Raw genomic sequence first — 15,417 nt, forward strand, 5'->3', positions numbered from 1 at the left:
TCCTCATTGCAACCCTGAGTGACAGATAGTCCCTGCAGGACGGCTGAGAAGCCCCTCTCGGCCCTGCCTTCCTCAGCCCCATCCCTCAGGTGTCTCCCTCCCTCCCTCAGCCTCACCCCTCAGGTGTCTGCCTCGTTCCTCTCTCAGTCGCTCTCTCGCTCCTCCACCAGCCCAGGAAGAAACTGCTTCAAAGGAGCCTGCAGGGTGGCTTTTCCTGTCGGCGCAGCTCCCCCGAAGCGCCCGTTCACCCCCACCCCGCCACCAATCAATCCAGGTTCAATCCAGTGCTCCGTTCTGCCTGCCTGCCTGCCTTCGTTTGTTTCGGAGCAGCTTCGGCTGAGTAAAAGAGGCGAATAGTTATTATTCTCAGCCGAAGCTGCTCCGAAACAAACGAAGGCAGGCAGGCAGGCAGAAGGCAGGCAGGCAGGCAGAACGGAGCACTGGATTGAACCTGGATTGATTGGTGGCGGGGTGGGGGTGAACGGGCGCTTCGGGGGAGCTGCGCCCACAGGAAAAGCCACCCTGCCGGCTCCTTTGAAGCAGTTTCTTCCTGGGCTGGTGGAGCAGCGAGAGAGCGACTGAGAGAGGAACGAGGCGGGAGGAAACCGAAGCCACTGAGCCGGAGAGCAGGACAGGCTTTGGTTGCTTCCTCCCTCCCCTTCTTTCATTTGTGTCCTTGATCCCTGATCCCAGCAGCATTCACCGAAGGCGAAGAAAGCCGCCATTTTTATTTTATTTTTATTTTCTTTGCAGCCCGGTGCAAAGTGATCCACGGACCGGTACCGGTCCGCGGCCCGGTGGTTGGGGACCCCTGCCCTACACCATTTCTGACAGGTGGCAGTCCAATCTCTTCTTGAAAGCCTCCAGGGATGAAGCTCCCACAACTTTTGTTCCATGGGTTGATTGTTCTGTCAGAAAGTTTCTCCTTGTTTTTAGGTTGAATCTCTCCTTGTTCAGTTCCCATCCATTATTCCTTGTCTGGCCTTCGGGTGCCTTGGAGAACAGCTTGACCCCTTCCTCCTCTCTGTGGCAGCCCCTCAAATATTGGAAGACTGCTCTCCTGTCTCCCCAAGTCCTTCTCCTTACTAGACTAGCCAGGTCCAGTTCATGCAACTGTTCATGTTTTAGCTTCTAGTCACTCTTTCCTGCTTTCTCCCCTCCTTTCTCTTCCTCTTTCGTTCTTTCTCTTCCTTCCTTTTTCTTTCTCTCCCTTTTTGTTTTTCTTTCACTTTCTCTCCCTTGTTTCTTTCTCTCCTCCCTTCCTCTTTTTCCTTTTCTTTCTCTCCCTCTCCCTTCAAATATTGGAAGACTGCTATCCTGTCTCCCCTGGTCCTTCTCTTCCCTAGACTAGTTCCTGCAACCATTCATTGTACGTTTCAGCCTCCAGTCCCCTAATCGTCTTGGCTGCTCTTCTCTGCACTCTTTCTAGAGTCTCAACCTCTTTTTTATAGTATGACGACCAAAATTGGATGCAGTACTCTAGGTGTGGTCTTACCAAGGTATTATAGAAGGGTATTAGAAGGAGCAGCCGTAGCCACCAGCCGCAAATAAGAAGGGTGCAGAACCAGGAGTAAAAAATATTTTGAATCCCACCACTGGGTCATTAAGCGTGGTAAACAGTCCCGAGTCCCTTTTTTTTTTTTTTCAGTGCTGCTGTAACTGAACGAACGCTTTGTAAGTCGAGGACTCTCTGAAACTGCAACCAAGTTCCCACCACATACACACACGCACACAGAGACACACAAAGAGACACGCGTGAGCCGGCTTGCCCTGATTTTAAGTTTTATTTCATTTGCTGTGGGTGGCGCCACCGAAAGTCCTGCGTGGCTTCAACCTCGAAGTCCGAAAACCGTGGGGCCCATTCCCTGCCTGCGCTCCCCTACTCCTGGGTTGCAAAGCAGGAAGCGAGTCTCTTTTCAATAGGAAAATATATATATATATATATATGTATGTGTGTGTGTGTGTGTGTGTGTGTGTGTGTATATTCATATATGAATCTAAATGGAAAATAATAATAATATACAGTTAGAAGAGTTACTAGCTGGGGAAACCGCTCCTTGGTCGAAGGAGGATCAGAGCTCTGCGGGATCCAAGGCCAAGAGGTATTAAGTGATGAAGGCAAGTCCAGTTCAGGAGGAAGGCTGACCCCAGCCTGCTTAGGAGATGGCCTTCGCTTCCGGGAGGAAGGCTTCCCAGTATTTAACCAGCTGTGGAGGGGAGAAGGAGGAAAACATCAGAGATCAATTCTCCAGCCGCTCATCGGAAAGATTCCTGGGATCCCACTCCCCTCATCGATCACAAACCTCCTGGTAATCCATGGAAGTGGTGAAGGCACCGGGCTGGAAACGGGAGACGGTGAGTTCTAGTCCAACCCCAGGCATGAAAGCTGGCTGGGCAACTTTGGGCCAATCCGTTCTAGTCCCACCTTAGCCATGAAAGCCAGCTGGGGGAACTTTTGGGCCGATCACCAGGCACAGCTGGGTGACTTTTGGGCCAGTCATCCCCAGTCATTGCAGGCTAGTTCTGCCCACAGCCAGGAGTTTGATCTTGACCAGCTCAAGGTTGACTCAGCCTTCCATCCTTCTGAGGTGGGTAAAATGAGGACCCTTAGAGAGGGCTGGAAAGTGGTAGACTTCTAAGTGCTATTGCTATCTATCTTTCTTCCTTTCTTCCTTTCTTTCTTCCTTCCTTCCTTCCTTCCTTCCTTCCTTCCTTCCTTCCTTCCTTCCTTCCTTCCTTCCTTCCTTCCCTCCCTCCCTCCCTCCCTCCCTCCCTCCCAGTGGTTAGAATGCAATATTGCAGGCTAATTCTGCCAACTGCTATGAGTTCAATTCTCACTAGCTCAAGGTTGACTCAGCCTTCCATCCTTCCAAGGTGGGTAAAATGAGGACCCAAATTGTTGGGGGGCAAAAGACTGACTCTATAAACCACTTAGAGAGGGCTGTAAAGCACTGTAAAGCGGTATATAAGTCTAAGGGCTATTTCTAAGTGCTTAAAATAAAAAAATAAAATAAAATAAAGGCCTACTCACATGAAAGGAAAAGCCCAAACTATATGAGCCTCCAAGGTATGAGGCTGATTTGCTGAGATCTTATATTGCTCCACCTTATCGGGATGACTAAAGCAGATCTAAGTGTGCATCAAGTCCAAGTCCATCTAAGTGTGCATCAATTGCAGGGGACCGAAGGCATCAGTGTAGGGGATGCGATAACTTATTTATAAGCCAAGCGTATAAATAAATTCAGGATATGACGCCACATGCGAAGGGGATGCACAGGGCCGTTCTCTCTCTCACCTGCTGCTGTGACTGGAGCAACGTTTCCAGGTATTTGGTCACGTGTGTCCGGAAATCTTTTGTTTTTTCTTTCTGTAACGGAAACAAAAACACAGACGCAGGTTATCTTCTGTGGAACAGGATACTGCAAACCTCCAGAGGTGGACGATGTATTTTTTTTTTGACTTGGCAATTATATGTCCAAAAGTAAAAAAAAAATTTTTTTTTTTTAAAAAGCAGACAATGGCCAACTACACAACGTTCTGGGGAAGTGCAACTGAACTTTTAGTTTCACGAGGGATATCAAGAAGTCGAAACGGAGGCTGTGACCGGCTAACCTGCATCTTTTAAATGTGAAATGAGTAGGGGGGGGGGGGCTGATGGATACCCTGCTTCCCCGGAAATACGACCTACCCTGAAAGTAAGCCCTAGCTTGATTTTTACATGTGCGCCCAATATAAGCCCTACCCCCAAAAAATAAGCCCTAATTAAGATCCTGCCCACTCCAGAGTGGATGGGTAAAAATTAAGCTAGGGTGGGGACTCAGGGTGGAGCTACCCTACTACTTACCTTTGGACAGTTATAGCCAGGCCTTGCACATCCCAACACCTGCCTTGCTAGCCCGTTTCTTCTGCAGCCAGCAAGGCTGTCAAGGCTTTCCTGAAGGCCTCTGTGGCTGATAAGAAAGCTCTGGATCGATCCAGAGCTGTTATTGGCTGCGGAGGCCTTCAGGAAAGCCTTGCCGGCTGCAGAAGTAGAAGTTCCTGAAGGCCTCTAACAGCGAAAAGGAGGCCGGGACGATGTGCGCAAGTGAGGTTCGTCAGTGGATGGCATCCCCCGAAAATAAGACCTGGTGCCTTTTTTGGTGGCAAATATATATGTGTGTGTGTGTGTGGGAGTGTGTATGTGTATATGTGTATATGTGTATATCTATCTATCTATCTACAGTATCTATCTATCTATCTATCTATCTATCTATCTATCTATCTATCTATCATCTATCTATCTATCATCTATCTATCTATCTATCATCTATCTATCTATCTATCTATCATCTATCTATCTATCTATCTATCTATCTATCTATCTATCTATCTATCTATCATCTATCTATCTATCTATCTATCATCTATCTATCTATCTATCTATCTATCTATCTATCTATCTATCTATCATCTATCTATCTATCTATCTATCTATCTATCATCTATCTATCTATCTATCTATCTATCTATCTATCTATCTATCTATCTATCATCTATCTATCTATCTATCTATCTATCTATCTATCTATCTATCTATCTACACACACACAAATAAAATAATACAATAAAATAAAATAAAAGACAGGGTCTTGTTTTCAGGGAAACGCGGGTAATTAAACTATCTCTGAAGTCCCCTACTTGGTTCGCCTTCCTTTTCCCCGAGGCCGAGAAAGCTGCTGAGGGAAGCGGATCCTCCAGGCTCTCTCAATCTGGGAAGTGAATCTTTGTGGGGGTGGCGAGACAGACGTTTCCTGACATTAGTTCTGCTTCTTTGGCCGCCGTGAAACTGGGGAGGTGTGGTTTTGCCTACCTCAAACCGTAAGACCTCTTTCCGGAGGGCCGCAGAGAGACGTTCAAACTCCCGTTCATACTGGGTCATGCGAGATTCCCACTGAAGAAATAGAAAACGAAATAGAATTATTATTTTTTAAATATAAGAACCTGGTTAAACAATGCAGCAGTGCTGCCTCGTCAGCAGAAGCAAAACTACGTTGAGGGGAGGAGAGGAATGCATCCTTAAAAAAGTTTTTTTTTTTGAAAAAAGTCCAGATCGTCCAAATTCAAAAGCCGCCTGCAACTATTGGGGTCACTTAAAAGTGGCCCGATGGTGGTTCACGTCCGGTGAAAACTGCGCTGGGCATGCTCAGGAGAGGCCTCCCTCCCGCTCACCTCCGAGATCTCCTCTTTGGCTTGCTGAAGTTTGTCGGGTTTGTTGGCCCACAGAAGCCTGGCCTCCGTTTCCCGTTTCTTCTGCAGCGTGACCTGGGCGTCTTGCCAGCGCTGCCAAGACTTCATTCTCTGGTCAAAGGCACCCTGTCGAGAGAGATTCATCACTGGAAGCATCAGATCACCCATGGGGAAACTGAGCTCAGACCCGTGACAATGTCCAGGGTAAACAGCAATAGCACTAAAGACTTATATACAGCTTCACGGTGCTTTGTAAACGAAGCAGTTTACAGAGATAAGTCTCTTGCCCCCAACCATCTGGGTCCTCGTTTTACCCATCTCAGGAAGGATAGAAGGCTGAGTCAATATTGAGCAAGTCGGGATTGAACTGCCGACTGTGGGCAGCGTTAGCCTGCAATGCTGCATTCTAACCAGAAGGAAGGAAGGAAGGAAGGAAGGAAGGAAGGAAGGGAGGGAGGGAGGGAGGAAGGGAGGAAGGAAGGGAGGGAGAGAGTGAGGGGAAGGAAGGAAGAAAGGAAGGAAGGAAGGAAGGAAGAAGGAAGGAAGGAAGGAAGGAAGGAAGGAAGGAAGGAAGGAAGGAAGGAAGGAAGGAAGGAAGGAAGGAAGGGGAAGGAAGGAAGGAAGGGGAAGGAAGGAAGGAAGGAAGGAAGGGGCATTATCAATAGCACTTAGACAAATATGCCACTTCACAGTGTTTTACAGCCCATTCTAAGTGATTTACAGAGTCAGCATATTGCCCCCAACAATCTGGGTCCTCATTTTACCCACCTTGGAAGGACGGAAGGCTGAGTCAACCTGGAGCCTGGGGAGATTCAAACTGCCAAATTTCAGGCACCCAGCAGTCAGCAGAAGTAGCCTGCAGCACTGCGCTCTAATCACTGCGCCACTCGGCTCTTAAATGGTGTAAACTCTTACCGGAGGTCACTGCTGTTCTCTGAGCTTGGTGGTTTTCTTGCAGATGTTTCATTATCCAACTAGGCAACATCATCAGTGCTAAATGGGAGTGGGGTTTGCTCTCCGTTCAACATGAAAATATGTCCTTCTGGCACTGGGGATGTTACTAGAGTTAATGAAACGTCTGCAAGAAAACCACCAAGCTCAGAGAGCCCCAAGGACTCCAGAGCTACAAATATTCTCCTTTATAGACTCCTGCCAGCCTAATGGACCACCGGCATAGCCCTCGCCCACCACAGTGGCCAAGGAGCTTTGTGGGCACCATCCACCCCTGCCTTTGGGGATGTCATGCCCCTGTCGGAATCTGATTCGGAGGGGGAGGCCGAGCAGCTGACAGGGAGAGGGAGGCTCCGTTGGCTGTGGAGGAAACTGGGGAAGGGCAAAGTCCGGCTGGGCAGAGCAGGGGAGAGGTAAAACAAACGAGAGGGAGTTCAGTGGAAGATCCAGGCCCACGCACTCTTCATCCTAGGGCACATAGGGAGGAACGGAGCAACGTGAGTTGCGTGGCTTACGGGGGAGGAAAGGGCCCTGATTCCCTTCATTAGCTGCAGCTGGGAACACAGTGTTTAAAAAGGGAGTTTGCGCACAGCAACTTGTTGGAAACAAATCGTGTATTATCTTGTTTTGTTGAGGCTTATCTGGATTCCAGGCGTCTTCCCAACTGTGTGTTTTGATGGCCTCTGAAGTCTGCAATTCCTTCTCCTACCCCATCCAGTTAATTGCTGCAGCGTGGTTTGTGTGGATTTTTAGTTACAGTTTGTATGTACTTTGTTTTCGGACTGAATTTCCTCCACTTAAAAGACTGTTCTTGGGAGAGTTTTTTCTCCAGCCAAAGGTAACTGGACATTGGGGGCAAAGTTGGGGGTATTTCCAGGGACTTTTCTTACTTATGTGACTGTGTTGCCTTTGTGCCACGCCCCTTTGGGTTATCACAGGCGAGACACCTGCAGCCCTTACCCTCACGGAGGCCAGGAGACGGATGTAGTCGCTCAGGAGTTCCGCCAGGAGGAAGAAGTCACTGTTGGCCTGCTCCTGGTGCAACTGCTCGATCTTCTCTTCCACCTCGGCCAGTTGGGAAAGGGCCCGGGACAAGGCTGTGTTGTCCTCTGAGCTGCCCAGCATAGCCAGGCTCTTGGCAAACTGAGAGGTATTCAGCGACAGCTCTGGAGGACAGAAAGCGGGGTGTGGGAAGATGGCACTTCCTGGCTAGTGACACAGAAGCCCAGCAGAAAAAAAAGGGCCCCCAATGGACACAACTTCACGAGGAGGAGAGGATGCTGATGATGCCAGATTGGGAGAAAAATGCCGTCAAATCTAAACCCCTAAACCCAGGGGTGGGCGTCAAAAATTTTAGCAATGGGTTCTCTACCTGGTTGCATGGCCATGGTGGGCGCGGCCTAGTTGGCCTCCTGCACCACGGCAGGAGGGGGGGGAGTTTTTACCCTCCCGGACTCCGGAGGCTTTACTGGAGTTTCCGGGAGGGCGAAAACGGCCTCCCTAGGTTCCGGAGGCTCCCTGGAAGCCGGAAACAGGCCCATTTCTGGCCTTCCCAAACTTCCAGGGAGGCCCGCATGCGCTCTGCACTTCCCTGCATCCAAAATGGGCCATGTGGGGACTCCACCCCTGCCTGAACCTCCCAAAATCTTGGTCCTCCAGCTAAGGTTGCTGGGAATTAAGAGCTCAGTACACTCTGCCCTCCCAGTCTTTATAAAGTAAACCCAGGGTTTTTATTTATCTATTAATCCAATTTATAGAGCCAGCCAACTCATGTATAGAGGACCCTAGGTGGCTTACGAATTTTGTCTTTATAACAAAAATCCAGTTTTTGTTAGGAAAAAAACAAAACCCAACCCAAAACAAATCAAAACAAAACACACATCTCATTCTTCATGGCAGCCACGACACAATAAAATCACCCACTTGATTGGCTCTGCTCCATTCGGGGTTCCCAAGCCTGTTGACGAAACCACATTTTAAGGGCTTTTCAGATAAGTAATTTTGGAGGGTGGTGGAGGGAGGAATTATATCGTAGAGGGGAATCATGGTTTATAATAGCAATAGTGCTTAAGACTTATATACTGCTTCACAGGGCTTTACAGCCCTCTCTAAGCAGTTTATAGATCCCCCCAAACAATCGGGAGTCCTCATTTTTCCAACCTTGGAAGGATGGAAGGCTGAGTCAACTTTGAGCCGGTCAGGATCAAACTGCTGGCAGTGAGCGGAATTACCCTGCAATACCTCATTCTAACCACTGAGCCACTATGGCGCCAAAGAGACCACCACTAAGATGTAGATAGGACTCACAACTTGGCCTGGAGGTCGTCTTTAAGTCGGACATTCTCAACTCGAGGACTGCCTGTCCTCAACTCAAGGTTCCAAATCTTAAGAGTTTTTGTAAAGCTGAAAGGTGACCCTACAGTTGTCAGGTTTCCAAGTGATGAAATCCAAAACTGACAACAGTTTTCCAACTTCCCGTAGCTAGTTCATCAAGGGAGTTACCTTTTCTGTGATTGGCCAGCATTTCTACAATTGCGTGGAGCTTCCGCAGACGTTGTTCCTCGCCTTCCACTTCCTGGAGTTTCTCTTCAAACCACTAGAGGGGAGAGACGGGGCGGAGAACCAACCCCAACAAGTCATCGTAGGAAGAGGACTGCGCATTCAGACAATCTCAGGCAACCCAGTCAGGGACAAGATACAGGGTGGTTTTCATACGGAGCAAGAGATGCTCGGCGGCTTACAATGTCCGATTCGTTCATCTTGATGGTCATTTTGCTGACTGCATCAGTGGCTCTGTTGAACATCTTCAGGAGGCCGGCTCCGCTCAAGGTTTGGGTGCCAAAAGCCCGTGGCAGCTGAAAAGAAGAGGGGAAGAAAAACCCACCACAGTGCGTATGTCAGGATCCCAGCGAACGCCCTAATGAAATCATGAGCCTCGAGCCAAACTTCAAAAAACTTCAAAGGATTTATTAGGTGCGATATACTGGCTGTCAACTAAAAAATACTTCTTGGGACCTTTTAGTTGCCAGCAGAAAGGGAGTGGGGGAAAGCAGTGCATTCCTCAAATGCTTCAGATAATTGCTAGGCAGCCGAAGCTGTTGGCACGCAAGATTATTACTGGAGAGCAAGATTGATGACTCTTGGCTGTGGATGTGTCCCATTGGAGAATATATATCCAGGGGTTGGAGGGAAGACCAGGGTCAAGGGGGAAATGAATGAATATGTCTTAGTATCGGCTGCACCCAGGTAATGCCAACATGGTCACTCCTAATAAATCAATTTTTTTTTTTAACTCTGAGAGATGCGGCTAGAGACTTATGATTTGAATGGGGTGGATTTGTCGGAGCCCTGACAGTGGCATGACCTGTATGAAGCTGACTCTGCGATATGTAATTTACAATCACCTATGACCCTGTTCTCCCCACCACCCAGGGTATATCATAATCCAGATTGTCCAACGAAACATGCTCATTGGCTGGGTGTCATTAATCATGCTCTCCAATAGAGGATTTTCATGCCCAGAATTTGCATGAAAATTGCCTGAGTTACAATCTTTGTGAGATAAACTTGGAATGAGCTTCTGAGTGCATTTGCAGTATGCTCCTTCAGGGTTTCCCCCTCCTCTTTCTTATGGCAACTTGGAAACAGGCATAAGAATGTTTTACATGTTGACAGCATATTTGGTAAATTAATGCTCCTCAACCGTGGCCATTTTAAGATGTACGGACTTCAACTCCCAGAATTGGAAGCTGGCTGGGGAACTGAAGTCCATGTATCTTAATTGAATTGAATTCTTTATTGTCATTGTACATACATACACAGCATACACACAATGAAATTCATATAACACCCATAGACCAGACTCAACATGCACACACACGACAATCCCCAAACACACCCCCACCTGTCAAAATTCCCCGCCCCCCCTAAAAACACACAAGCATCCACACAACAGACCAAATAATCCTGTCCAACAGCTCACTGATGGTGGTGCTTAAGTTCATTGTTAAGCGCCATTATAGCTCTGGGATAAAAACTATTCAGAAAAACGTGTGGTCTGAGTTTTAACTGTTCTGTATCTCCTGCCGGAAGGCAACAGTTCATAAAGATTGTAAGCAGGATGGGAAGAGTCTCTTGAGAATGTTGTGCAACGTTAAAAGTGGCCAAGGTTGAGAAGCACTGATCTATACTGTGTACGTCATCTTGATCTCTTGAACAACCAATGGGGGTCTAAACCAGCAGAACCAAGGTGAGACGATTGAGAGTCACGTCTCCTCTCCAGCATGGAGTTCACTGGATGATTCTTGGTGTGTTTCGATACTTTCTTGAGTTAGAAACATAAGCTTGGCTGGATTAGACCGGAGACTACTCAAGTCAACCAGGACTGATCAGGAAGAGTTTGGCGATCAAAGCAGTCGGGTGACTTTGGGCCAATCCCAGGGAGACGGTGTGTCACAAAAGCCGGCTGGGTGACCGACCAGTTCCTCTCTCTCTCTCTCTCTCATCCCAACCCACCTCACAGGGTGGTGGTTGCTGTTGTGGGGGAAAGGAGGAGGAGGAAGGAGCGGCAGATAAACATAAATTATAGGTGGGAGGGAGGGAGAAAAAGGCAAGGTTTTTCTCAAGCAGCTTCTTTGTAAAGTAGGAGAATTTGGACTCTTGGTTTGGCCAGGAGAGCCGTGTCCAGCCAGCATGTTGCAATCCCCTTCACCTAGAGCAGGGGTGTCCAACCTTGGCCACTTTAAGACTTGTGGACTTCAACTCCCAGAATTCCTCAGCCAGCAAAGCTGGCTGAGGAATTCTGGGAGTTGAAGTCCGCAAGTCTTAAAGTAGCCAAGGTTGGCTGAGGAACTCTGGGAGTTGAAGTCCACAAGTCTTAAAGTTGCCAAGGTTGGACACCCCTTCACCTAGAGCCCGATTTGAACATAGTTCAGCAGAAGAGAACCAAGGGGAACCGGCTGTATCAGCAAAGACCTTCAGACCCCGCTTTCCACCCAGCCAATCTGCGTCACTCTTTTCCCATGGTTGGCTTGTTCTGAAAGAAGCAGAAATTGCTTTCCACTTCACCCCATTCTCTCACCTTTCGAAAAAGCAGCTTGTTCCTGAAAACAGGAACTAAGCTGAACTCAAGCACAGCAAAAAAAAACACACAACTGTGGGTCGGTTTCTCCAATAACCTCATGCCAAGCTCGCTTAGGCCAGTGTTGTGGTCCGTTGGCGGCCTGCGGAGCTGACAGCAGAGTCGGACAGTGGGGAGGAACAGGGGCCAGTCCTGGAGTCTGGGTAGGGCTCGGACGAGGGAATCTGCGTCTGACACAGAGACAGGGCCAGGGCCATCTGAGAGTTATGTGCCGACTCTGGAGCCTCCAGAATGTGACGTCAGCAGGGAAGAGGAACAGGAGGAGCCTGTTCCCCGTGCACGCTTGCGCAGAGCTGCCAGAAGGCAAGAACAGTTAAGACAAAAGGGGCAACTCGGGAGTAAGGCTTGGAGATGATTGGCCCCTCCCATAAGACATAAGGGAGTAGCAAAGGGACAGGAACCTTTGCAGGAAGCAACTTTGTTCGTTCTGGTCACTTTAAACTCTGAAGCTCCGTGTTGACTTCGTGCTCCGTTTGGCCTTGTACAGCTAATTGGCAATTTAGTCGTTGGCAGAATTTCCAGAGAGATAAAGGTGGGTGCTTATCAGCCTTATCCCAAAAGACTGCGGCAGGCTTCTGCTGGACTACTCACAAACTGTTTGGGGCTCATTATGGGCTGGGAATGCATATAATTCACAGCTGTTGAAATTTAAAAAAAAAGTTTTGGGGAACAGCGCGTGATTGTTACTGTCTCAGGAAGCCTTGGTCAGAACAGCCAGGGGCCCCAAACCTCAGGTCCGTGAACCAGCACCGGGGGGCCCAGCATGCCAGAAACCGGGCCGCGCAAACAAGTGAAGCCCCACGCATGGGTTGCAAGCAACACACCAAACCACACACCTCCTCTGGTCTTCGGAAAAAACCTCTCCATGGAACTGGTCCCTGGGGGCCAAATGGTTGGGGGGGGGGGGCTGGCTTAGTCCATGAAAAGCACAGACCCTGGTGACGGTAGCAAACCTACCTCATCCTTTTCCAAGAATTCCCGGACATCTGGGTCCTGCAGCATGGTGGGGTGGCTTACGGTTCTTTGAATATATCTGCAGAATGGGAGTAGAGAAGTCCCGTTTACTGACATGAAGAATCCCTCCTTTTAAAAGAGAATTTAACAAGGCGGGCTGGCATTCCACGACACCCTCCATGGATTAGAGGAGCCAAGATCACAGACACAACCTCCTTCTAATGTAGGGGCAGGGATGGGAGGAGAACTAAAAAAAGAAAAAAACCCACTCAAATCTAATGGTTGATTCACAATCAGATCTGGTTTCCCCCACCCACCCACCCATTTATTATGATTAGGTGTTGGGTCGATTTGATTATCAGACAGAGATGCTCTCATCTGGGAATATTTATTTCATATAGTATTCTTATTAAACAAGAATTGGGAAAGCTTACAACAAACTTATAACTGTTTGTAGACCCATTATATAGAAGAGAATGTATCTAGTTTTCTTTTTCCCACCATCCAGTTGGGCTGGATTCTTCATGTTTAATGTTAGATTTATCTGATAATGTGGGTCATTTCCCCCTTTTCTTGGACACCATTTTTCGTCCTTTTGTTGCTAGCGCTAGATGTATGTTTCCTGTTTTGCATTTTATTCTTCTTGGTAAAACAAAACAAATATATATATAAACAGATCTTTCCCCTCCCTGCTTTCAGGTGTGGATGAAGTAAGAAGGGTTATATTGGCGCAAACCAAGTACAATTTATGCTACAATGTGCCCCCTGTACCTGCTCTCACTATATCATCTTCTTTTAACGACCCCATAATGCCTTGCGGGGTGGAGTCTGGACAACTGAATGCTTACTGGCTGGATGCCCTTCCTGTTACCACTGTGGAGGTTTTTTTCCCCCCAGCAGATATATTCTCAGTTGTGCCCAGAGATATCGGTCTCTACCTAGGATTGAACTCACAGCCTCCGGATTGTGAGACGAGAGCTCCGCTCCTAGGCCACCGCACCCTTCTATCTGGCTCTCACTATATATACACCAATATTTCCCAACTGGTAGCAAATTTAAGATGAGTGGATGTCAACTCCCAGAATTCCCCAGTCAGCTGCGCTGGCTGGAGAATTCTGGGAGTTGACGCCCATCATCTTGACGTTGCCACGGTTGAGAAACACCGATTGTGTTCTTTGTGTACGCTATCTTGATCTTTTGAAGAAAAAATGAGGTACACATCAAGAGAACCAAGGTAAGGAGACCTAGATTCAAGTCTCCACTCCATCGTGGAATTGCTTCCTGGCTTGTTACGGATTTTCTTGGGCTAGAAAGCTAAACTGGCCTTGGGATGGACAACTACCAAGGAATGCTGGAATAAGTGTGGGAAACCCACAAGCATTTTCGGCAAAGGAAAAAGGTGAAAACCATTTGTGGTGGCTTGAAAACAGTTCCACCAGGAACCGAACTATCCTTAAGGGAGGTGTGACGTGTCCATTGAAACTGGAATTATGAAAAGAAAAAAAAACAGGAAAGAAAACTGGGATTTTTTTTGGGTGGCTTCCCCTTCTCTCTTCCGTATTCGGGGAAAGATTTAGAAGCCATTTTCCATCTGGGTGAATTTCCTCAGACCTCGTTTTCTCCTGGAATCCACTCCAGACAAGAGGATCAGATTTCAGGAGCCCTGAGGCCAGGTTCCAGAGGACGATTTCCATCAGAGAAACAGCCCTACCGAACAAAATCTCTGAAGGATTTTGGAACGGGACGTTCTCCTGCGATTCATTCCCATTGGGTTGGAACGCAAATGAGAATCCTTCACAGGTTGATGTCTAGAGGACCACCAGCAGTAAACAACTGGGGAGATTTGAGATGCATTGGACCTTTTGTTCCCCTTGATCACACCTTGGGCGAGCTTGTAAGCGTCTTCCTACGAGGCAAATTCCCCTACCCAGAGTAACGAACCCATTGCACCACCTTAATGGTTACAACACCCGCCAACGAGAAACACAAACCCCCCAACCTTTCTAAGGCAGCTCTTCGTCTCTCTAGGAATTCTGTGGAGGAAGAGTCTTCTTTTCCAACCTTGACTTTGGTCATCCCTGGGACAAGAGAAAAAGAGAAACAAAGGGGTTGAAGTTACCTATAGGGCATATACAAGGGGTTCAATTTGGATCAGGGGTCTGCAACCTTGGCAACTTGTGGACTTCGACTCGCAGAATTCTGGAAATTGGAAGTCCACCCCTCTTAAAGCCTGCTAGCTTATTCCAAAGCCATAGAGTTTAACTTTACCTACAACAGGAATCTCCAAACTTAGCAACTTTGAGACTTGTGGACTTTTGACTCCCAGAATTCCCCAGCCAGCATGGCTGGTTGAGGAATTCTGGGAGTTGAAGTCCACAAGTCTCAAAGTTGCCAAGTTTGGAGACCTCTGATGAGTAGCAGTGGCTCTCGATGTTTGAGGCAATGTTTTATATAGCACTTTCTGGGGATGTCAAAACTATTAGTTCTACCAATGAGCAGCTCACATCAGTCAAAACTCATTCTTTACTTTATAAAGTATATTTGGAGAGCATCAGGTTGGGGAAAAGATGCTGAAAACAGTCTTTCCTTTAAGTCTTTTGAACTTGGAGAGAGGAGACAAATCACTTTTTAAAAATCCCATACAGTACCCTTTGGGGATTCCCGTTCATTTTTCAGATTAGGGAACATTTGAATAGATGTGTGTGTGTGTGTCTCTGTTGTGTGAAATCTTTCCAAAGATTTTATGCATCACTCCTGGCCCCAAAAAAGGGATACTTCCCCGAGCATTAGCCCAAATTACAGAAACTGAGCTGTTTTGTCTTTGGCTCAGCTTACCTGGTTTGTGATAATTGTGGGGTGCGCCCCTGGATGTACAATTGTGCATAGAATGCTATGTGTATTTGACATTCAGGAGTTGTGGATCTGGCCATTTCATTTTACCCTTCCTTCTCCTCTACTTAGGTAAAAGTATAGGTTCCTCTGCACATATGTGCTAGTCCTTTCCAGCTCTAGGGGGCGGTGCTCATCTCCATTACAAAGCCGAAGAGCCAACGCTGTCCGATGGCGTCTCCGTGGTCATTAAACGCCGATGGCGCACGGAACGCTGTTACCTTCCCACCAAAGGTGGTCCCTATTTTTCTACTTGC

General features: G+C 47.8%; 1 protein-coding gene across 1 annotated transcript in view; it reads right to left on the reverse strand.

Moving 5' to 3' along the window:
* Positions 1-1,765: 1,765 nt before the first annotated feature.
* Positions 1,766-15,417, reverse strand: part of SNX1 (sorting nexin 1) — a 33,473-nt gene continuing 19,821 nt past the window's right edge. Inside the window, 9 exon segments of the mRNA XM_026684090.2 lie at positions 1,766-2,207; positions 3,296-3,367; positions 4,850-4,930; positions 5,209-5,352; positions 7,138-7,343; positions 8,680-8,773; positions 8,919-9,032; positions 12,275-12,350; positions 14,271-14,349. Coding sequence (XP_026539875.2) covers positions 2,157-2,207; positions 3,296-3,367; positions 4,850-4,930; positions 5,209-5,352; positions 7,138-7,343; positions 8,680-8,773; positions 8,919-9,032; positions 12,275-12,350; positions 14,271-14,349 — 917 coding nt within the window. The 3' untranslated portion in view covers positions 1,766-2,156.

Source organism: Notechis scutatus, chromosome 11 (assembly GCF_049901735.1).
Source record: "Notechis scutatus isolate UNSWTSFEM ecotype Mainland chromosome 11, rNotScu1.2, whole genome shotgun sequence".
In the NCBI taxonomy this organism is placed as follows: Eukaryota; Metazoa; Chordata; class Lepidosauria; order Squamata; family Elapidae; genus Notechis; species Notechis scutatus.